At 35.8% G+C, this 21,425-nt stretch overlaps 1 protein-coding gene across 11 annotated transcripts in view; it reads left to right on the top strand.

Annotated features, from left to right (window-relative positions):
• Nucleotides 1-21,425, top strand: part of NF1 (neurofibromin 1) — a 306,641-nt gene that overhangs the window by 90,541 nt on the left and 194,675 nt on the right. For 10 of the 11 annotated variants that reach the window (XM_032280970.1, XM_032280969.1, XM_032280968.1 and 7 more), the window contains exons 2-5: nt 2,296-2,439; nt 5,337-5,420; nt 9,943-10,133; nt 16,917-17,023. In XM_032280970.1, the coding sequence (XP_032136861.1) occupies nt 2,296-2,439; nt 5,337-5,420; nt 9,943-10,133; nt 16,917-17,023 (526 nt within the window). Of the gene's footprint in view, nt 1-2,295; nt 2,440-2,731; nt 2,789-5,336; nt 5,421-9,942; nt 10,134-16,916; nt 17,024-21,425 lie in introns of those variants that run through there. The other variant, XM_032280971.1, reaches the window with a different exon arrangement.

Below are 21,425 nucleotides of genomic sequence, written 5' to 3'. Positions count from 1 at the left end.
TGCCTACAGGGCCTCCGTTCTGTTCCATTGGTCTGTCTCTCTGTTTTGGTACCAGTACCGTGCTGTTTTGATTACTGTAGCCTTGTAGTATACTTTGACGTTAGGCAGCGTGATGCCTCTGGCTTTGTTCTTTTTGCTTAGAATTGTCTTGGCTATGCCAGCTCTCTTTTGGTTCCATATGAAGTGGTTTTTTCCAGTTATTTGAAGAAGGTCATTGGTAACTTAATGGGGTTAGTGTTGAATCTATAAAGTACTTTGGGCAGTATGGCCATTTTCACGATATTGATTCTTCCTAACCATGAGCATGGAATTTTTCTCCATCTGTTTGTGTCCTCTCTTATTTCCTCGAGCAGTGGTTTGTAGTTCTCCTTGAAGAGGTCCTTTACATCCTTTGTTAGTTGTATTCCTAGGTATTTTATTCTTTTTGTAGCAATCATGAATGGGAGTTTGCTCATGATTTGGCTCTCTGTTAGTCTGTTATTGGTGTATAGAAATGCTTGTGATTTCTGCACATTGATTTTGTATCCTGAGATTTTGCTGAAGTTGCTTATCAGTTTAAGGAGATTTTGGGCTGAGATGATAGGGTCTTCTAAATATACAATCATGTCGTCTGCAAACAGAGACATTTTGACTTCCTCCTTTCCTAATTGAATACCCTTTATTTATTTATTTATTTATTTTCTTGCCTAATTGCTCTGGATAGAACTTCCAGTACTATATTGAATAAGACTGGTGAGAGAGGGCATCTTTGTCTAGTGCCAGATTTAAAGGGAATGCTTCCAGTTTTTGGCTATTCAGTATGATATTGGCTGTAGGTTTGTCGTAAATAGCTTTTATTGTTTTGAGGTATGTTCTTTTGATACCTAGTTTATTGAGACAGTTTGTAGTTTTACTAGAGAAATTTTAGTTTCTCTGATTTTTTTTTTTTTCTTTTGAGACGGAATCTTGTTCTGTTGCCCAGGCTGTAGTGCAGTGGTGCTATCTTGGCTCAGTGCAATACCACCTCTTAGGGTCAAGCCATTCTTGTGCTGCAGCATCCCTGGTATCTGGGATGACAGGCATGTGCCACCACACCTAGCTAATTTTTGTATTTTTAAAGACAGGGTTTCACCATGTTGGCCAGACTTGCGGTCTCAAACTCTTTGAATGATCCACCCAACTTGGCCTCCTAAAGTGCTGGGATTGGGAACGTGAGCCACTGTGTCCATTTCTGTGATTTTTATGGGATACTTAGGGAGATTCACAGCTGCATTTTAGCCCCTTCCATCTTCTAAAATCCCCATTTTTGGCCCTTCGGGTTTTGTTTTCCTTCATAATCTTTATAATTAACATTATGGAGTTCTGTAGTTTCTGTTTTGCCCCCTACTTTACACTCTAAAAATGGCACCCCATTTTGCTTAGTATTTCTTTACTATCAAATTAATCATTTATTGTTAACTGACTTAGCAAACTTGGGCACGCCACTTGGCCTCTTTCCACCTTTAGTTATACCATGTTAAAAATCAGAAAGTTGTATTTGGGTTTGTTTTTTTCACAGAGGAACCTTGCTAGGTTTCTCTGTTAGCATTAGCAGGGTTTAACATCAACAGTAAGTATGTGCATGATGATGAAATACAGAATGCTGTGTTTGAACAGAGTAGAGATGAACTTCTAGCCAGTGGAACTTAACTCATTCACAGAGAAATGTAAATGTGATCTTCTCAAAGAGTGTTTTTTCTCATGGGATTTTTCTGTTTGTGTTCTGTTATCCCGTCAATTGTGTAGCTGAGGGTGTTATCTTACTGAGTTGGTCTTACTGTGTTTTCTCCAGGTTTTATAGTTTTTTTCTTGTTTCTGAACAATCAGCAGTTGTTTGCCATTATTCACTAGAAGTCCAGGGCATAGATTTTCTTGATCTGTTTTTCTTTTAATGTTTGAGTTCAGTATATAAGGGAAATGGTTATATGCATTTTATTGCAGACATTCTCTGAAATAATTTTTAGCCACAAGGAAATAGCTCTATTTATGTGAGTCATCATTTCTTCTTATATAGTGCTGGGTGAAGAATTTAATTTTGTAGATAGACATTTATGAAGTCCAGAAAGAAAGCTGCAAAAATGGAAGTTTCCAAAGAATTTAAGATTTGCTGTAATAAATGGTATTATATATTGAAAATCAGAGTTTGAGATGCAAATATAGGTATCTGTGGTTGATAAAATTTTCCTAAAACATCATGATTTTCATTGGGAAGTAAGTTATTTATAGTCATTTCCAGGGATAAGCTCTTTATGTGTTTTTTCTTTTTTCTTTTTTCAGCTTCCAATAAAAACAGGACAACAGAACACACATACCAAAGTCAGTACTGAGCACAACAAGGAATGTTTAATCAATATTTCCAAATACAAGTTTTCTTTGGTTATAAGCGGCCTCACTACTATCTTAAAGAATGTTAACAATATGGTGAGTATTTGGGTTACTGTGTTTTGGGGAATTTGCTTTCTTTTGTTTTTGATTTAAAAGTTTAGAACAGCATATTTTGAAGTATGGAAAGTGATTTTCTGTGGACTTTGGATTTAACCACTAATCTTATTTTATTCATGAGCACAGGTAACTTTTTTTATTTTGATTTTTTTAGAATTTTTATCAGCTGGGTTTTAGATTCAATAAGCACAAGTAACCATAACTTTCATCTTGATTTTTTATTATTTCCCTTAGAAACATCTCTTATTTGTGACCCTATCTCCTTTTCCAGTATTTTTATTGAATTACGATTTCACACAGCTTTTGTGTCATACACGAATTGACCACGGTAATCTATTATACATATTTTTCTTTAGCATCTTATTTAAATTTAGATCATTGTCCCAATCTTAAGTAGATGATAAATAAAATATGATCTCATAGTCCTAAAATGTGGATTGATTTTTTATGAATATATTAATGTTTTTTCTTCCTTCTGTAACCTGTGACATTCTGTAGTAAAGAGCCTGTTGTTGAAACAGTTTTTATCAAATACCAATTTCATCAAATAATTCCATGTTAAAAGCTCATAATTTCTTTTTTCTTTCCATTTTCTAAAATGTATTGATATTTCCTAGACTTTAGAGTACTCCAACTGTTCTCCCTCTGTACCTTTGTACATATAACATCTTTCGTCTCTCTCAAGCTATCCCTTCCTTTCTGTCAATTCCTATTTAACATCTTCATTCTAAGCTATTCCAAACTAACATACTCATTTCATGGCAACTGATCTGGATTTTTCTTGGTTAACTCTGAACTGTCTGCTGGTCTTTAACATGTATGCATGCATTTCATTCATTCATTTATTTCCTGAATTCATTTACTTATGAATGAATGAATGATTGACAGGGTCTCATTCTGTCGCCCAGGCTGGAATGCAGTGGCGCAATCTCATTTCACGGCAACCTCCACCTCCCAAATTCAAGTGATTCTTTTGCCTCAGGCTTCTGGAGTTCAAGTGATTCTCCTGCCTCAGACTCCCCAGTAGCTGGGATTACAGGTGTGTGCAACCATGCCTGGCTAACTTTTTGTATTTTTAGTAGAGATGAGGTTTCACCATATTAGCTAGGCTGGTCTTGAACTTCTGACCTCAGGTGATCCACCCACCTTGGCCTCCCAGAGTGCTGGGATTACAGGTGTGAGCCACCTCACTCAGCATACATTTATAATCCAAATCTGTATTTGTTTGTATTGAGTTGTGAAGTAGCTTTTGGTTGTAGATTGTGAAGATGATTTCCCCTCCCTTTTTTTTTTGAGATGGTCCTTAGGTTTATTAGATAATGTTCTAGTATGACATTGAAAAGACGTGAAGTTACCTTTTTGCCTTATTCCCATATTTTAGATACTTTTTCTCTTGTTCTATTTTGACATATAATAATTGTACATGTTTATGGGTACATATTAATGTTTCAATACATATAATGTATAGTGATCCCACTAGGGTAATTAGCATATCCATCATCTCATCATTTATCATTTCTTTGTGTTGGGAATATTCAGTATTCTCCTGTTACTTGAAACTATATAATGTTAACTATAGTCATTCTACAGTAGTACAAAACCCTAAGACTTATTCTTCCTATCAAGTTGTATTTCTGTGGCCTTTAACATATCTCTCTCCACCCCCATTTCCCCTACCCTACCCATCCTCTAGTGTCCTCTCTTCACCTTTTTACTCTTTTTAGCTTCCACATATGAGTGAGAACATGTGGTGAATAACTCTTTGTTCACATCATCCTTGGTATGTTTCCTCTTAAGAAAGTTGCTTAGACAGTACCCTAAACTGACAAAACTAATAAACTGGAGGTGTAGAAAATCATTTACCTTCTTTAAAGAGAAAATTTATATTTTACCCCCGAAAGCAGGACCTTTTATAAATATGTAAAGAGATTTGTGTAGCTCCTCAGTTGCAGTGTGTGAGCACAGTTTAGGATTTTGCACATATGAGTATGTGGCTGTGTTCCTAGTTAGATTGAAATATTTTAATGTTTGGGACCCTCTTTTCAAAACAAAACAGTATTGATATATTGGCTTTCACTGAGTGCTAACTAAATAAATTTTCAAAACCACAGTCTCTTGTTAATACATATGTATTATCAATTTTGAGGATAGTGAGTACTTAAAATTCACTGTGGTGCTATAGCATTTTGTTGCTATAAGAATTGAGACTTTGAGGGCCCGGCGCAGTGGCTCACGCCTGTAGTCCCAGCACTTTGGGAGGCCGAGGTGGGCGGACCATGAGGTCAAGAGATGGAGACCACCCTGACCAACATGTTGAAACCCTGTCTGTACTAAAAAATACAAAAAAATTAGCCGGGCATGGTGGTGCTGCCTGTAGTCTCAGCTACTCAGGAGGCTGAGGCAGGAGAATTGCTTGAATCCTGAAAATGGAAGTTGCAGTGAGCCGGGATGGCACCATTGCACTCCAGCCTGATAGAGTGAGACTCTTTTTCAAAAAAAAAAAAAAAAAAAAAAATAGTTAAGACTTTTATTATTTTGTGGCATAAAAGAATAGTTAAATGCCCAATTCAGGATTCTGGTACAGATCTATATGTGTATCTAAATCATACATATTTTTAAAACATGAACCAAAACAACATCTTTTACTGTTACAAGGTTAATAATGGCAGACTAATAAATGCCATTTCGGTTTGCCTGAGAATTTAATTTTTATGAGGCTTAGGATAAAATCAGAAATAATAGATTTAAGTATAGTATAATCTGGGAGATAAAATAGAAGAATATTGTTGATCTTTAGTCTTTCAATTTTCAGATGTGTGTTGATTGGTAGCGGAGAGTGAAACTAACTTTTATGTTCTGAATGTCTTTTCTGTTAGAGAATATTTGGAGAAGCTGCTGAAAAAAATTTGTATCTCTCTCAGTTGATTATATTGGATACACTGGAAAAATGTCTTGCTGGGGTAAGTAAATGGATTCTCAAGTAGGCAGGCTTTGTGAATTCAATCTTGAGAATGATCTTATGTACCAAAGTACAGATGTGCACCAAGAGGACAGTCATATGGACTGTCTGTCTAAGACATACAAATACGAGTTTTATTAATAGAGCTGATCTGGTGATAATTTTTCGTGAGAAAATTATTCTCTCATCTTTTGTAAATTAAATAGATAATAATTTTACTTATAAAATGTTATGTTTCAGCCACATATCTGTCTCTCAGGTTTTTAAGAAAATGTTTTATGAAGAGATCACTATTTGATTTAACTGGTCTTTCAGAGAGGTGTGAGAGAATGTGATTCAGAAGACCAAGAATAATCTTGTATTCTCTCCTATATGAATGTGATTTTAATATTCTACTTCTCAAATTTATATAAATGAGAACTTAAAAATTAAGTCTATTGAGGATAGATATTACATTGAGAACACTTTTTTTTTTAAATTTTATTGCATTTTAGGTTTTGGGGTACATGTCAAGAACATGCAAGATTGTTGCATAGGCACACACGTGGCAGTGTGATCTGCTGCCTTCCTCCCCATCACCCACATCTAGCACTTCTCCCCATGCTATCTCTCCCCAACTCCCCTCCCCCCACTGTCCCTCCCCTATTTCCCCCCAACAGACCCAAGCGTGTAGTGCTCCCCTCCCTGTGTCCACGTGTTCTCATTGTTCAACACCCGCCTATGAGTGAGAACATGCGGTGTTTGATTTTCTGCTCTTGTGTCAGTTTGCTGAGAATGATGGTTTCCAGGTTCATCCATGTCCCTACAAAGGACACGAACTCATCATTTTTGATGGCTACATAATATTCCATGGTGTATATGTGCCACATTTTCCCTGTCCAGTCTATCATCGATGGACATTTGGGTTGTTTCCAGGTCTTTGCTATTGGAAACAGTGCTGCAATGAACATTCGTGTGCACGGAGAACACTTGTTTTATGTAGACACAAACATATGTGATAGGTATGTGGAGGAGGAGAGTACCAAACAGTTGTTTCTCGGGTTTCTTGTAAGTTGTTATCTCAGTGTATTTCAACCATGACTTAATTTAAACTTTTTCAAGAATATTTCTATTGTGTAAAGCAAAGTGTTTCTGTACGTCAGTAGCCTTAATTCTTCCTCGGACATGGCATAAAAGTTTATATAACTATATAAATTAAATACCTCCATTTTAATGATCTGCGTAGTCTGTGTGTATTGTAATCAACTCATTTCTTATGCTCTGTCTTCCTTTGGCTCAGAATTCAGAATTTTGTTTTTATTCAGAATTGCTTTCCTTCTTTACATATGTTGCAGTTCTCTATAGCAAAGCTAGTTGGAAGAGACCTTAATATATGGTGACTGATAGTCTGGTTGAGAATGTTTGTGGAAGCACTGGGATAGGGAATTGAAAAACTATATGTATATTGACCCAACTGTGTATCCCTAGGGAGGGCTGTAAGCCCAGAAAATCTAAGCATCACATATATATATTTTTTCTTTTGAGACAGAGTCTCACTCTGTGGTCCAAGCTGAAGTGCAGTGGTGCCATCTTGGCTTACTGCAACTTCTCCCTCCTGGATTCAAACTACTGTCATGCCTCAGCCTCCTGAGTAGCTAGGATTACAGGCTTGCACCAGCATGCCCAGCTATTTTTTTTTTTTTTTTGTATTTTCAGTAGCCATGGGGTTTCACTATGTTGGCCACGCTAGTTTTGAACTCCTGTCCTCAAGTGATCCACCCACTTCGGCCTCCCAAAATGCTGGGATTACAGATGTGAACCACCATGCCTGGCCTAAGCATAATATTTTAAATTCTCTTATTGGCCCTTGACCATATTCCAGAATTGTGGAGACAGTGTTTATAAGTTTTCTACTTAAAATTGAAGGTCAGCTAGTTGTTTTAGCATGATATTTTCTGTTAACTTGTGATATGCTATTTATGTGTAAAATGGAGCAAAAGAGCAAAATAGCTGTTACATAGGATGATGGGATTGGGAAGGTGGGCAAATTTTAAACTCTTCTTGAATCAGTCTTTTCCAGTGGTCTTATTACTTTGACTGTAAATTACCAGTAAATCAGCCACACACATGATTAAATGGTAGGGCATAGGGTGGTTTATTGCCTTGTTCAGTTTTACAGCTTTTCTCCATTAACATTTGTAATTGTGAGGTAATGATAAATGTATTTGGAGAATGATTAGTGATATTATTGGCTTCTGTTAGATTTAATACTCTTTGAGGATAGCCTAATTGAAATGCTAATAAGTGAGCCTGGTATACCTTATTTAATGCATTAAATGTATATTACCTTGCCCTGCTCTATTACTGAAAAATATGTATGCTTTTTCACTAAATTTACTGTTTAAAAATAATGCTATTTATATTATTGAACAATGGTGTTTTCTTCATTTCCTTCAATGATTTTACAGATGTTTCTTGATTCTTAGTTTTAAATCAGAGTAAATTGAGGCAGTTTAAGAAAAACTGAGTCCACAAGTACATGTTTGTCATATACATAGTTGCAGTAGTTAAATGAAAGAAAACTCTTACCAATATCTTAGGAGTGAAATTTTGTACAATTTGAGTTTCAATATCTGTATCATCTCGTTAGCTTATAAACAAGATAGGCATTGTAATGTGAAATTTACAGGTTTTTGTGAAATCTGTTTAGGTACTGTCCCTATGTTTCAGTGTATTTGCATCTGAAAGTGCTTGGATTGCAGTTACAGAATTGAGCGTAGCACACAATTGTATAAATTTTTGCTGTTTGCCATCTTGCTCAGTGTTATTAAACTTCTTATTCACATATAGATAATCAAGACGTTAGGTGAAATAGTAATGTGGAACAGCATGCCTGCAGGATGGCTTGTCTATTGATTGTTAACTGTATATTTTTACAAAGTAGAGATTTCGATGTTAATACCAAAGTTAATCAAACTTAGTGTCATTAATGGGACCACTTGGCGTTATGTGCTCATGGTATGATACAATATAAACTCTAGCGAATCCCCTAAACTGTTTAACTTGAATCTAATCAGGACATTAGATTTAAATTTTAGCTTACAGCAAATATATAGGCTAGGCGCCGTGACTCATGCCTGGAGTCTCATCACTTTGGGAGGCCAAGGCAGGTGGATCACTTGAGGCCAGGAGTCCAAGACCAGCCTGGCCAACATGGCGAAACCCCATCTCTGCTAAAAATACAAAAATTAGCCAGATGTGGTGGCATGTGCCTGTAGTCTCAGCTACTCGGGAGGCTGAGGCAGGAGAATCGCTTGGAACCAGGAGGCGGACGTTGCAGTGAGCCAAGGTCACGCCACTGCACTCCAGCCTGGACCTTAGAGCAAGACTCCGTCTCAAAAAAAATAAATAAGAAGAAAATATACAATATAGTAACTAGAAGAGCAAATCAACTTATGTCACTGGAAAATTAAATCAAGGATATGGAACATTCTGTAAGGGAGCTGGTTCACTTAAAGTCATGGCAAATAAGAGTGGTGAATATGGGCTGGGTGTGGTGGCTGATGCCTGTAATCCCAGCACTTTGAGAGGCCGAGGAGGGTGAATCACTTGAGATCAGGAGTTCGAGACCAACCTGGCCAACATGGCAAAACCCTGTCTCTACTAAAAGTACAAAAATTAGCTGGACGTGGTGGCAGGTACCTGTAATCCCAGCTTCTTGGGTGGCTGAGGCAGGAGGATCACTTGAACCTGGGAAACAGAGGTTGCAGTGAGCCAAGATCGCACCATTGCACAGAATAAAGAAACTAAGGAAACATAATCATGTTGCAATTAGTGAACTTTTTGGATCCTATTGAATAAAAAAGGCTATGTAAGACTTTTTGAGGGCAGTGGTAAAATTCGAATTCAGACTTGGTATTAGATGATACAAGGTAATTGTTTATTTTTGCTTGGTGTGTTAATTGTACTGAAGTTACATTAGAGAAAATTCTTATTTTTAAGAGATGCCGAGGCATATGGATTAAAGTATTAAGATATTTATAACTTACTTTGACAAGATTCAACCAAAATAAAATTACTTAGAATAAGTAGTGTCTGTTTTGTTTAGTCTGCACAAAAGTAAGTGTGATGGCTTACCCGGCAATTTACTTAAATATTAAGACAGATGGCACAATGCACTCATCAATCAACATGATTGTGGATTCTGTATTTGTAGAGCTCACAGCAAACTGGGGATTCCTAGGGAAGGGCTCATTTGATGAACAAGAGATCAAGCAGGAATGGGAGGACTAATAAGGATGGCAGGGGGATTGAACTTTAATTGTGATTATGGGATCAGAAATGGAACCATCATCTTTATCAGACTATCTGTAAACAGACGTAGCAAATATGATGAAATGCTAAGGGTTGTTAAATCTAGCTCGTGTGTATATAGGTGGTCATTATTTTATTTTCATTCTTATGTGTGTTTGAAAATTTTTGTAATAGAAAATGTTTACAGGTAAAATTAAGCATTTAGAATAATGTTGTTATTTCTATTTCAGCAACCAAAGGACACAATGAGATTAGATGAAACGATGCTGGTCAAACAGTTGCTGCCAGAAATCTGCCATTTTCTTCACACCTGTCGTGAAGGAAACCAGCATGCAGCTGAACTTCGGAATTCTGCCTCTGGAGTTTTATTTTCTCTCAGCTGCAACAACTTCAATGCAGTCTTTAGTCGCATTTCTACCAGGTTAGTGTGTAAATCCACATGGTATTACTGAAGTAATATGGATTTTAGAAGTTGTTTTTTGTCTACATAAAAATAAAAAGTTAACAGAAATGAGGTTTTTTTTTTTTTTGTTTGTGTTTTTCCATTTTTGAGACAAGTTCTGTTGCCCAGGCTGGAGCGCAGTGGTACGATCACAGCTGACGGCAGCTTCAGCCTCCCAGGCTTAGGTAATCCTCCTGTCTCAGCCTCTGGAGAATTGAGTTTGTCTGGGCTTTTGTAGAAATTTTATGCATTAAAATGTTTGACAGTTTAATTGTGTTATGTGATGTTGATGTGTGCAATTAAATAAAAAATCTCTCATGAGCAGGCTTTAAAAAACAATACTAGTTATAAACTTTGGTTTGGATTTTTAAACGTATTATCCCTTTAAATGAAACTACCCAGTCAGATGGAATAATTGATGAGAATAGTCAGAATTCAAATGCTCTCACAACTCTACCCTTTATCACAAGATTTTAGGTCACACACAAAAAAAACCCCCACCAAAATCCAATAAAACTTAAGTGATATGGAAGCACAGGGAAGTGAATAATTGCAAAGTAGAATTCTCCAGAAAGTGGACTGTGTTTTAAGTGTATGTAAAATACTGCCATTTATTATTTACAGCATTTCTTGTGCTGTCTTGTCCTCACAGTAACCCTGGTGATACTTCCCCCATTTTGCAGGTGAGCAAACTAATACCCAAAAATGTTAAGGTGTTGTGCCGAGTAATGGAGGACCCAAAATTTCTAAGTCAGGCTGGCTTCAGAATTTATAAGTTTCCTTATACCAGATTACTTCCCTGTCTATTTTAGCCACACTTTAATGAAATCCTTTTTGTCTTAAAAGATGTATTATAAATATAAGCTTTTATTGATTATTCAAAATCATCATGAGCATTAGTTGTGATATGCTACATACAGGTGGAGAAATTAGTATAGGTAGTGCCCTGTGGCATAGAAGTATAAGTGACAGTAGCGAGTAACTCTGCAAATTGTTTTCATGCAAATGATTTGCCCTTCTCAGGCAAGTAAAGTCAAATGGGTTATTAAGTTAATTAGAAACTATAGCACAAATTATTTAGTGATTTAGTAAATTGAAGACTAATATCAAATAGAGCAAAACAATCCTCTTTGTTGGTGTCCGCATCTTTGGCTCATCAGTGTGATACAAGCAGTGGACTTTCATTAGTCAGATTCGCTCATTCCTTTGTTGTTTTCCAGCAGGTGCGAATGACAACATACATCACCATTTGAGAATTTGTGTTACCTTTTTTGGGGAATTGACTAACTTCGAAGGCCTACAATCTTTTTAATCATCAGTGACATTTCTATAATTAAGATACTAGGCAGCAATATTTTTCAACCTCAACACAATTCTTGATCCAAAGAAAATTAAAGTTTTACTTAATGGTATATTATTGATAATCTTGGGTAATGTTTGTATGATAGAACAGTGTTTTCATGAAGTCTTTTGAGTAATAACATTTTATATTCTGAGTAATAATGCACTGGTTGAGTCAGCAAGGTAACAAATACCTAGAGAATAGGAGGATAGAAAATTGTATTTAATAAAAAATGCAAACCCTTTTCATTTAGGTGATGGATAGGCCAGTGTTACTATTTGAAACACCTGTTACATTGAAGGTAGCAAGTGATACCAAAAAAACCAAATGCCTTTTACTCTATAAATGCCTGAATTGCTTAATAGAACACAACAAATGTGCCACCTTGGAAAACTCTAGAAAATTTCTAGTCACCAAAGGTTTTACTTTATGGGATTTTACAGCATTAGCACATGTGAAAATAGGCAACTTTTGTTTATTTTCTGAATCTTGTTCACTGTTGCCAGAATAGAAGCTAAGTGTCTAAACTTTTACTAGCTTTCAGAGGACAGACTGCTCAGAAATGGCATCTGTGAAATTACATTGTTTCAGACAACTGCATTTGCAGTTTCATTTAGCTTGTGTCGGAAATAGGGAGGACCACTCATCTAAAAGATCATTATGATGGTTATATTTAGGTGGGAACATCTTATGACATTGCTGTCATAGTATTAGGTGACTTAAAATATGCAAGTGGCTTGAGTGGCAGTTCTTTCTAAAGATTGATTTTATATTTTACATACAATAGATGAATCAGTATCATGGAGATGTTTCATGTTTGTCCATTCTCCCCATCAGTGTTTCTCCTTTAAGATTAAGATTTGATTTTTATATGTCTGACTTTTACTTTTCTTTAGGGGAAGATAGACTATAGATTTATTATTATTATTTTTTGAGACACCATCTTCTCTGTGTCACCCAGGCTGGAGTGCAGTGGTGCAAACATGGCTCACTACAGCCTCAACCTCCTGGGCTCAAGTGATCCTCCCACCTCAGCCTCCTGAGTAGCCAGGACTACAGGCATGTGCCACCATGCCCGGCTAATTTAATTTTTTTTGTAGAGACAAAGTCTTGCCATGTTGCTCATGGTGGTCTTGAACCCCTGGGCTCAAGGGATCCTTCTGCCTTCATCTCTCAAAATGTTGGGATTACAGTGTTGACCTCTCAAAGTGTTAGGGTATGAGCCACCATGCCTGGCTATAAATCTTAAGGTAGCTTTATTTTTCTCCTGGAGTATACCATTTTCTGTGGCTCATAATAGGATTAGCTGATTTATCCACAAAATTACTCCGCAACTGCACTTGATCTAGTCGTTTTGTAGTGAGAAGGGGCTTCAGAATATCTAATTTGGTATACTATCAGAAGCAGAAAACTCAGTGACTTTCAAAGTCACTTGGTTCTTTACAATTTACTATTTTGTTCTGCACAAATCTGTGTGTTATTTCTTTCTTTCTTTTTTTAAAATGGTTTTCAGGTTTTTTGTATGTCTCTGATCATTTAAAACATATTTTACATTCTCTTATTGTTTAATATTGATTTGTTTGTGCCAACTCTCACTCATAGTGAATTTTTACATCTCAGTTTTGGAATCCTTGATTGCAAAGTTATCATTAGTGTGACCTGTATTTTCTTTTAGAATCTCTTGTAGCCTTGGGTTGTGGGAATGTTCTAGTGATGGTTTTGCATTTGCATTTGTCAGGTGTCCAGTTCTGGACCTATTTTTTTCTTAATTTCTGAGTCCCAGTCTGTACTGGTAGAATAAATTTGGACCCTAAACTCTTACAAGGTAAACAGCTCTAGATGACTTTTTTCACTTTATCCAAAGCTTAGGCAGAGCAAGTAAGCTTCTTTGTACAGATAGATTTTTTTCTTTTTCTTTTTTTTTGGGGGTGGGGCAAGGGGAATGCATTGTTCTTTCTAGTTCATGTTTTATGCAGGGCCCCAGATAGAATCCTGCATTATTAGGGATAAGGCTTTATATCCAGTCTCCATGTGGATGTTAAGCCCCAAGCTCCCAGGTTAGGGAGATCAAAAATCTCACTCATCTTTCCTTTGTTGCAGGGCCAGATCATGTACTCATGCACTTAACTCTCTGGTTTTTGGTTTCTTCTTCTTTTCTGGACCTATACATTTAAAATATCTTTCAGTATGCCTAGTCTTTCTCTTTTGTTTATTTATTTATTTTTTTGATACAGTCTTGTTCTGTCACCAGGCACCAGGCTGGAGTGCAGTGGCGTGATCTCTGCTCACTGTAACCTCCACCACCCGGGTTTAAGCAGTTCTCCTGCCTCAGCCTCCCAGGTAGCTGGGACTACAGGTGCCCGCCATCACGCCCAGCTAATTTTTGTATTTTAGTAGAGACGAGGTTTCACTGTGTTGGCCAGGATGGTCTCAATCTCTTGACCTTGTGATCTACCCGCCTCGGCCTCCCAAAGTGCTGGGATTACAGGCATGAACCACCGCGGCTGGCTCATGCATGCCTAGTCTTTCTAGATGTTTTAGTGATAGGCTTTCTGCTTTTTGTTTCTTTTGCTCAGACTACACTTTATTTGATTTCTCTGTTTTGGAAATGACATTTAACCGTCACAAAATACCTGCTCCCTATGAAGGTAACAGACTATAAAAGAGACAGAATTTTTCTTCCATTTTTCACAACCAACCACAAGAGTCAATTTTTTGGAAGTCGGTGTAACTGATCTATGACGTTGTGTTTTCTAAGGAGCCATACTCCATATTTTGCTCTTTGCAGCAGCTGTGGAATTTTTAGCATTGAGGACCACTTCATTGCCCCCTTGAACTGCTGAGCGTGTCTTACCCTGATGATAGGAAGAGTGTTCGTGTAAGTGTTCAGAATAGTTTTACTGTTAGCTGTAGGCTAATTAAAGCTAAAGTGAGTGAAAGGAGAATTGGAGAAGGAAGAATAGGATTGATTACCTTTTTATCAACTGAAGGTTTGGTTTGCTGATTAATACCTCAGCTGCAAATTGCACTAAATGATTGAAATTCAAGTTAATACTTATAAGACCATATAATATTTGTGCCTTTTTACTGTATCTGTATTGCTGCATTTATAAAAAGTTAGTCATTTAATTGTGCTGCTTATATTTTTGGTGTCCATTAATATGAATAATGAGTATGCCTCATCAGGTGACATAATTTAATAGGATAGCAGTACCAACTTTTGAAAATCTGACTGCTGTGGTTTTTAGTGTAAAATGGAAGAGAAGTTTAATTCCTTTTGTTAACATTTAGGCTAAGTCAAATTTTGTTATCAGTTTAAAAATATCTACATTTTCGCTAAGTGTTTTTTCTACATTTTGATAACTTCATATTCAACATAAGAGAAGTTTGGGTTTAAACAGATATTCCTGTCCATATAAGCTTACGTTCTGTGAAGGAGGAACATTAATCAAGTAATCACGTAAACACATGTACAAACTGTGAAAAGTGCAATGAAAAAAGGCTTACTCGGCTTTCGAATGCAAAGTAAATGTACCCTGTGAATATAAAGTTTCATTAATGTTTTGGAAATCTAGGTGATATAAGTAGAAGTTAGTAAAATTAAGCTTACTTACAATTTTACTTTTGATTCACAGTATAATTTTACTTATAATTTGAAATACGAATTTTTAAAACTGTTCATTGTGGAAAAATTTAAAAATACACATAGCAGAGAGAATAGTACTTCAAATCCCCATGCATCTCTTACTCTGCTTTAACTGTTTCCGACATGCTGTGGTTTCTCTTCCTCTCTTTTCAGTAATTTAAAGCAAACCCCAGATGTCATTTCACCTCTGTGTATTTCAATATGTATCTCTAATAAATAGATTTTTAAACATTTAACTATAATATTGTCATACCTATCAAAAATCATAATTTTTATTATCTATTGCCAAATTTGTGTTTAATCTTTTTTCGTTATCTCAGAAATGACTTTTTTATTAGTTTCGTTCAAATTAGGATACGAACAGGATGCATACTTCGGAATTGGTTGATATTTCTCCTGAGTGTCTGTTAATCTATCATTTCTTCATTTCTCCACCTTGTTCTCCATTTTTTCTCGTGCTGTTTATTTGTTGGACTGTATTATTTGCCTTATGAAACTTTCTACGTTCTGTATTTGGCTTTCACTCAATTCAGGTTCGTTTGGCTGGGGGGACAAGAATACTCTACTGATGATGCTGTCTGGTTCTGAATGCATCACATCAGGACACATGTCCTATTCTTGACTTTTAATGTTATGATCAGTGGTTCAATTTTGATGTCATCAGCATTATTCATTAATTATAGTTTCCTATAAATTTTACCTAATGTTTTTAGTAACCACTGATGATCAGTGCCTGGAATCTACTTCATTGGGGGCTGCAAAATGAAAAGCTTTCCATTCTGTCGTTCATTCTTCTTTTTAAAATTGTGATTTCTATGAAAGATTTTTGCTTCATTGTGTGTTTGGTCATCTTGCAATACAGTCCATTTAGGGAATGCAGGACAGAGAACTGACTTTGATTTTTCATTATCAGAATGAGTTGGTACTCTTAACAGTGCAGAAGGTTACCCATTAAGTTTTTTCTTTCAGCGTTACTACAGACTTGTGTATTTTAATTTATTGTATGTGTTCAATTATAGACATAATTCTTTTGGTCTTTAGATTATCCCATTTTTGACAGTTGGGAGGCCTAAAGTGCATAGTTATATGATATTTGACATGACTCTGATAGTTGTTTGATAGTTTCCTTGTTTTCAAGCCCAAGGTGTCCTGCCCTCACCTTGTATATCTCCTGCCCCCATCCTGGAATTAACTAATTTTCCCAAAGAACTCTGGCCAAAAGTTGGAAATATTAATTAGACACCTCAATCTTAAGGATAAGGATACTAAGATTACTGGATTATCATGGTTTCTTTTATCATATCCCTTAAGCTAGTTATGTTTCTTTAGATTTTTATAAGAAATATTTATTGCCTTATTTTTATATGTGTCTTTACTCTTAAGAACTCGTCTTTGGGGGAAGAATCTGTTGAGTTCAGAATTTAGAGAGACCCTAAGACTTTTTTTTTAAGAGACAGGGTTTCACTCTGCCTCAGGCTGGAGTGCAGTGGTGTGATCACAGCTCATTGCAGCTTGAAACTTCTAGGCTCAAGAGATCCTCCTCCCTTAGCCTCCTGAGTAGCTGGGCCTATAGTTGTGTGCCACCATGCCCAGCTAACTTGTATTTTTTTGTAGAGATGATGTCTTTCTATGTTACCCAGGCTCATCTTGAACTCCTAGCCTCAAGTGATCCTACTGCCTTGGCCTCCCAAAGTGCTGGAATTACAGGTGTGAGCCACCATACCTGGCCCCTAATACTTAATTTGATAAGTTATTTTTGGTTTTTACTTTTTAGGTTACAGGAATTAACTGTTTGTTCAGAAGACAATGTTGATGTCCATGATATAGAATTGTTACAGTATATCAATGTGGATTGTGCAAAGTTAAAACGACTCCTGAAGGGTAAGTTTAAATGTATAATACATCTGAAAAAAATCACTAGGTCAAAAACCAGTATCATGAATGTACTAATTATATTAATTGTGCTGAACTAGACCTCCAAACTGGATTTTATAATGACATGTCCTTGTGAAATAGCCAGTAATACATATGATTAACTAATTTTGAATCTTTGAAAATAATATAGTAGAGAAAATGAGCATTTTAAATCTTGGCAATGGAAAGTTTCACTTAACTACAATTTTTGTTTTCAATAAAGAGAATGCAAGGGTGCTGTTTCATTTTTCTGGAATTTCTCTGAAGGGTGGCTAAAGGTTATAGAAGCTATTTGTTTAGCTATTATAGTGCTTTGAAAGATCATCTGTAGTAGGATATCAGTTTCATTGCAGAATGGAACAAGGAGATTGTGATGTTATGGTGAGAGGATGAATTGAGCCAGGGATTTCATTTCTGACATTGCTGTTTTCAACTCTCTGACTGACTTTACAGCATTACAAAGTCCCTTGACCTTCCATTGCCTAGTTTTGTCTCCTTGTAGAACGTGTCAGTAGTAGTTCCACTTGGGGATGTTATAACAGCTAATATGCGACTTTAAAGCTTTGGAAAGTACTTTACATGATTATGTGGATTGAAATAAACTATCAAAGGAATTGAGAGATATTCTGTGGTAAGCAATGATGTGTTAATGTAAATCAAACATCAATGAGTATTCGTAAATTGAGTAGGAATACCTATTTTAGTTTTTGGCATTATTAGACCCTGGCTAATTTAGATATGAAACCTTATAGTATACAGTTTACATATATTTTTATTTGTGTCTTAAGGAATCTATTTGTAACTTAAGGAATTTTTATTTGTAACTTAAGGAATTGTCAAAGATATTTGTAATATCTGACCTAGAAAAGATTAAATTATATTGACCTCAAAAACATCAGTTTTGCAATGTAATTTTCAAAATACCTAGTTTTGTTTTCTTAATATTTGCTTTAAACTCAGTAACTGTCTCACCAGAGATGTAAAAAACTGATACCTAAATAAAGGAGTAATATAGAGCTGTGTTCTATTCATATTACCCTTATTCATAATTTCTGATTTTAGGTCATTACCACTGTGAAACCAAGCAACAGTTAAATCAGTGTTCAGTAACTTTAATAAAGGAAAAAATAGGGATGATTTTAGCTGTTATGCCAAGATACGAACATGTAGACAACAATTATTTTAGATTAGAATAAACAACCATTCAATTCATAGTTGAGATTTGCAAGATTTTAATATCTATTATTAAGTGTTGAGCAGTTGAGGAACTGAATGGTAAAATTTGGAGATCTCTATGAATTAAAGTTAAGAAGTATTAGTGAGATTTTATGATTTTTCATAACTGTTTAGTGATGTTTTAGAAATAAGTCCAGGTTGCCTGTGAATGAATAGTTGTTTAAAACAACAGTTTTCTTAGAAATGTTCAATCCATAATAATTAGTTGAAATAATTCTTCTGCTCAAATAAGATAAACTAATCGAATGTGTGGATAACGAATTTCTTTTTTACTGAATTAACTTTTTCCCATTGAATGCAGCTTCTTCATAAATATAAATTTAGAGTATATGCTGATAAATATATAAAGTATGAAACCAATATTAAATAGGCCAGCAAAAGATGGCTCTTGGTGACAGTGGTAAAAGGAATGGAAACTTTCAATAATAAGTAAAGGTAGTAATGTGTTTTAAATTCAATTCAACAAGTATTTGTTGAGAAACTATGTATAAGAAGCCATGCCAAATGCTGGGATTACAAAAATCAATAAAATACAGAGTCTGTCCCTAAGGACTAACAGGATGGTTTATGAGACAAATGATATCATTACCAAATTATTTGTGAAAAAAACTATGATAAACTCAAATAGGGTGAGTGTAAAGTGGGAGGGGAAGTATGTATTTGAGGGGATGGGAGATGAGCAAGATGTGAAGGTACAAGAATAGGTCAGATCATTTTAGTAAAAATATGGCCAGGTGTGATGGCTCACACATGTAATCCCAACACTTGGGGAAGCTGAGTCAGAAAGATTGCTTGAGCCCAGGTATTTGAGGCCAGCCTGGGTAACATAGACCCCCATCTCTACAAAAAAAAAAAAAAAATTAAAATATTACCCAGGTGTGGTGGCACATACTTGTAATCCCAGCTACTTGGGAAGCTGAGGTGGGAGGATCACTTCAGCTCAGGGAGGAGGTTGAGGCTGCAGTAAGCCATGATCTTGCCACTGCATTCCAGCCTGGGTAAGAGAGCGAGATGCTGTTTCTCTCTCTCCCCCTTGACAGAGCTATCTGTATATAGATATATCCATCTATATGTATATATTAGATGTATCTAATATATATGTGTATATATATATCCAGATAGATAGGTATATTGATCTGTATGTATATATCAGATACATCTATCTATCTATATCCGGATATATAGATATATCTATATACAGATAGATATATTGAGAGAGAGAAACATCTGTTACATTTTCAGTCTGTGCTGGCCCTTGCGCTGTGCAGTTTGCATGCCTTTTCTCATCCATCCTTACAGTAACACTGTGAAGCAACACTAGTATTAACATTATCATCTCCTGTGGATGAGAAAACTGAGGCTTAAGTACATTTCCAAAGTCACAGAGCTAGTAATTGTTGGGTAAAGATTGAGTTCACTCTGCTAATCTCTAGAACCAAAATACTTGACTGCTGCACTGTTGTGCTGATGCATTATGAAGCTTTATTTTAGTGGCCATGGGAAGTGATAGGCTTTAAGGTGGGAAATACCTTACTCAGTATTTTATTTTAAACATAACACTTCGCTTGAAATTTGCAGGATGGCTTGGTAAAGGGTCATCTGAACTTCTTGGACTTGGTTATACAGTAATGTAAGTGAGAAATAATGAGAATTGTGAAGACCCAAATGGAGTAGGGTAAGGTGGGGATGGAGACCAGCTTGATAGGTAGTTAAAAAAGTAGAATACATAGTATTTGGTAGTCAATTTAGATATATGAGGTTAGAGAGATACCACCAAATATTCCAGGATAAGCTGGTTAGAGCAGAAAAGGGAAGGAAAGGTTGATGGCATAAGAGAGGGTTTGACCAGGAAAATGGTACATTCAGTTTTAGATCTACTGAGTTTGAGGTATTGGTAGGATGCCCAACAGGAAACTTGTAGAACTGAAAGATACTTACTTTGGTATTGAGAATAGATTACAGTATGTAACACAGTTAAGATGTCATAAAGGTGACGTTGATGAATGCAGGATAGCAAAAAGACTAAACAGCCCTGTGAAGTGTAATGTCATTATTATGGAAATCAATGGAGTGTGAGAGCAAAGAGAATTCAAAGGGAATTTTTAAAAACTAGTTTGGGGAGTAAGTTACTTATTTGCAAGTCCAGGAAATGAGTCGTTTCTATCTTAGACAATTACATAGATGTAATAAAAGACCTTTGTCCCTTCCTTAAAAGTCAACAGGAGAAGTTTGTTGCCAAGGGACTGTTGCCAGTAAAATAGTTTATAGACAGGTCATCTTTTCCATACATAAATCTTCTTCTAGATGTAGACAATAAACATATAGAAGAAATTAAAATACTCAATATATTTATGTGGAGAAATGTTTACTGTTAGTTGCATTAAATGCATTCTACTGTTTTGAACAATCCAACTAACAAAATAAAATGAACATGCTTTCATGATGGCAAAGATATGATGAAGGCACTTTTGTATGCTGCTTGGTGATAGCAGCATTTGGCCTGACCCTTCTGAAAAGCAACTTGGCAGTCTTTATTAAGGACCTTAAAAATATTCAGCTCTTTGACTGGACACTACTGCTTCTAGAGATTCCTCACCTTAAGTAAGCAATGATGTGGAAAAAGATTTTGATATAAAAGTATTCATTAATGTTATTTATAACAGTGAAATATTGGAAATAACTTCAATGTTAAAACTGGAAAACATTCAGATAACCAGTGTCTTAATACAGTGACTTAAATATTCTGAGAGACATCAGAGCATACTGAGAAGACCATGGCTTTAAAGCCCAATTCAATCGTTTATTAGATCTGTAACTTTAGACACACAGTTTGCTCATCTTTAATATTCTGAAAACATTAAGATTCCAAAAGAATTAAGTATATCATACTAAAAATACATGGTATGTTGTAATTGTTTATGTAATAGTTACTCTTACATATAGAACCATCAAAAATAGACCGGGCATGGTGGCTCACACCTGTAATCCCAGTACTTTGGGAGGCTGGGGCGGGTGGATCACAATATCAGGGGTTCAAGACTAGCCTGATCAATATGGTGAAACCCTGTTTCTACGAAAAATACAAAAATTAGCCAGTAATCCCAGCTACTGAAGAAGCTGAGGCAGGAGAATT

This window comes from Sapajus apella, unplaced genomic scaffold, assembly GCF_009761245.1.
Source record: "Sapajus apella isolate SASKATOON/1434 unplaced genomic scaffold, GSC_monkey_1.0 scaffold12, whole genome shotgun sequence".
NCBI lineage: Eukaryota > Metazoa > Chordata > Mammalia > Primates > Cebidae > Sapajus > Sapajus apella.
Note: the sequence above shows the minus strand (reverse complement) of the source record. Positions and strands in the feature narration are given on the sequence as shown.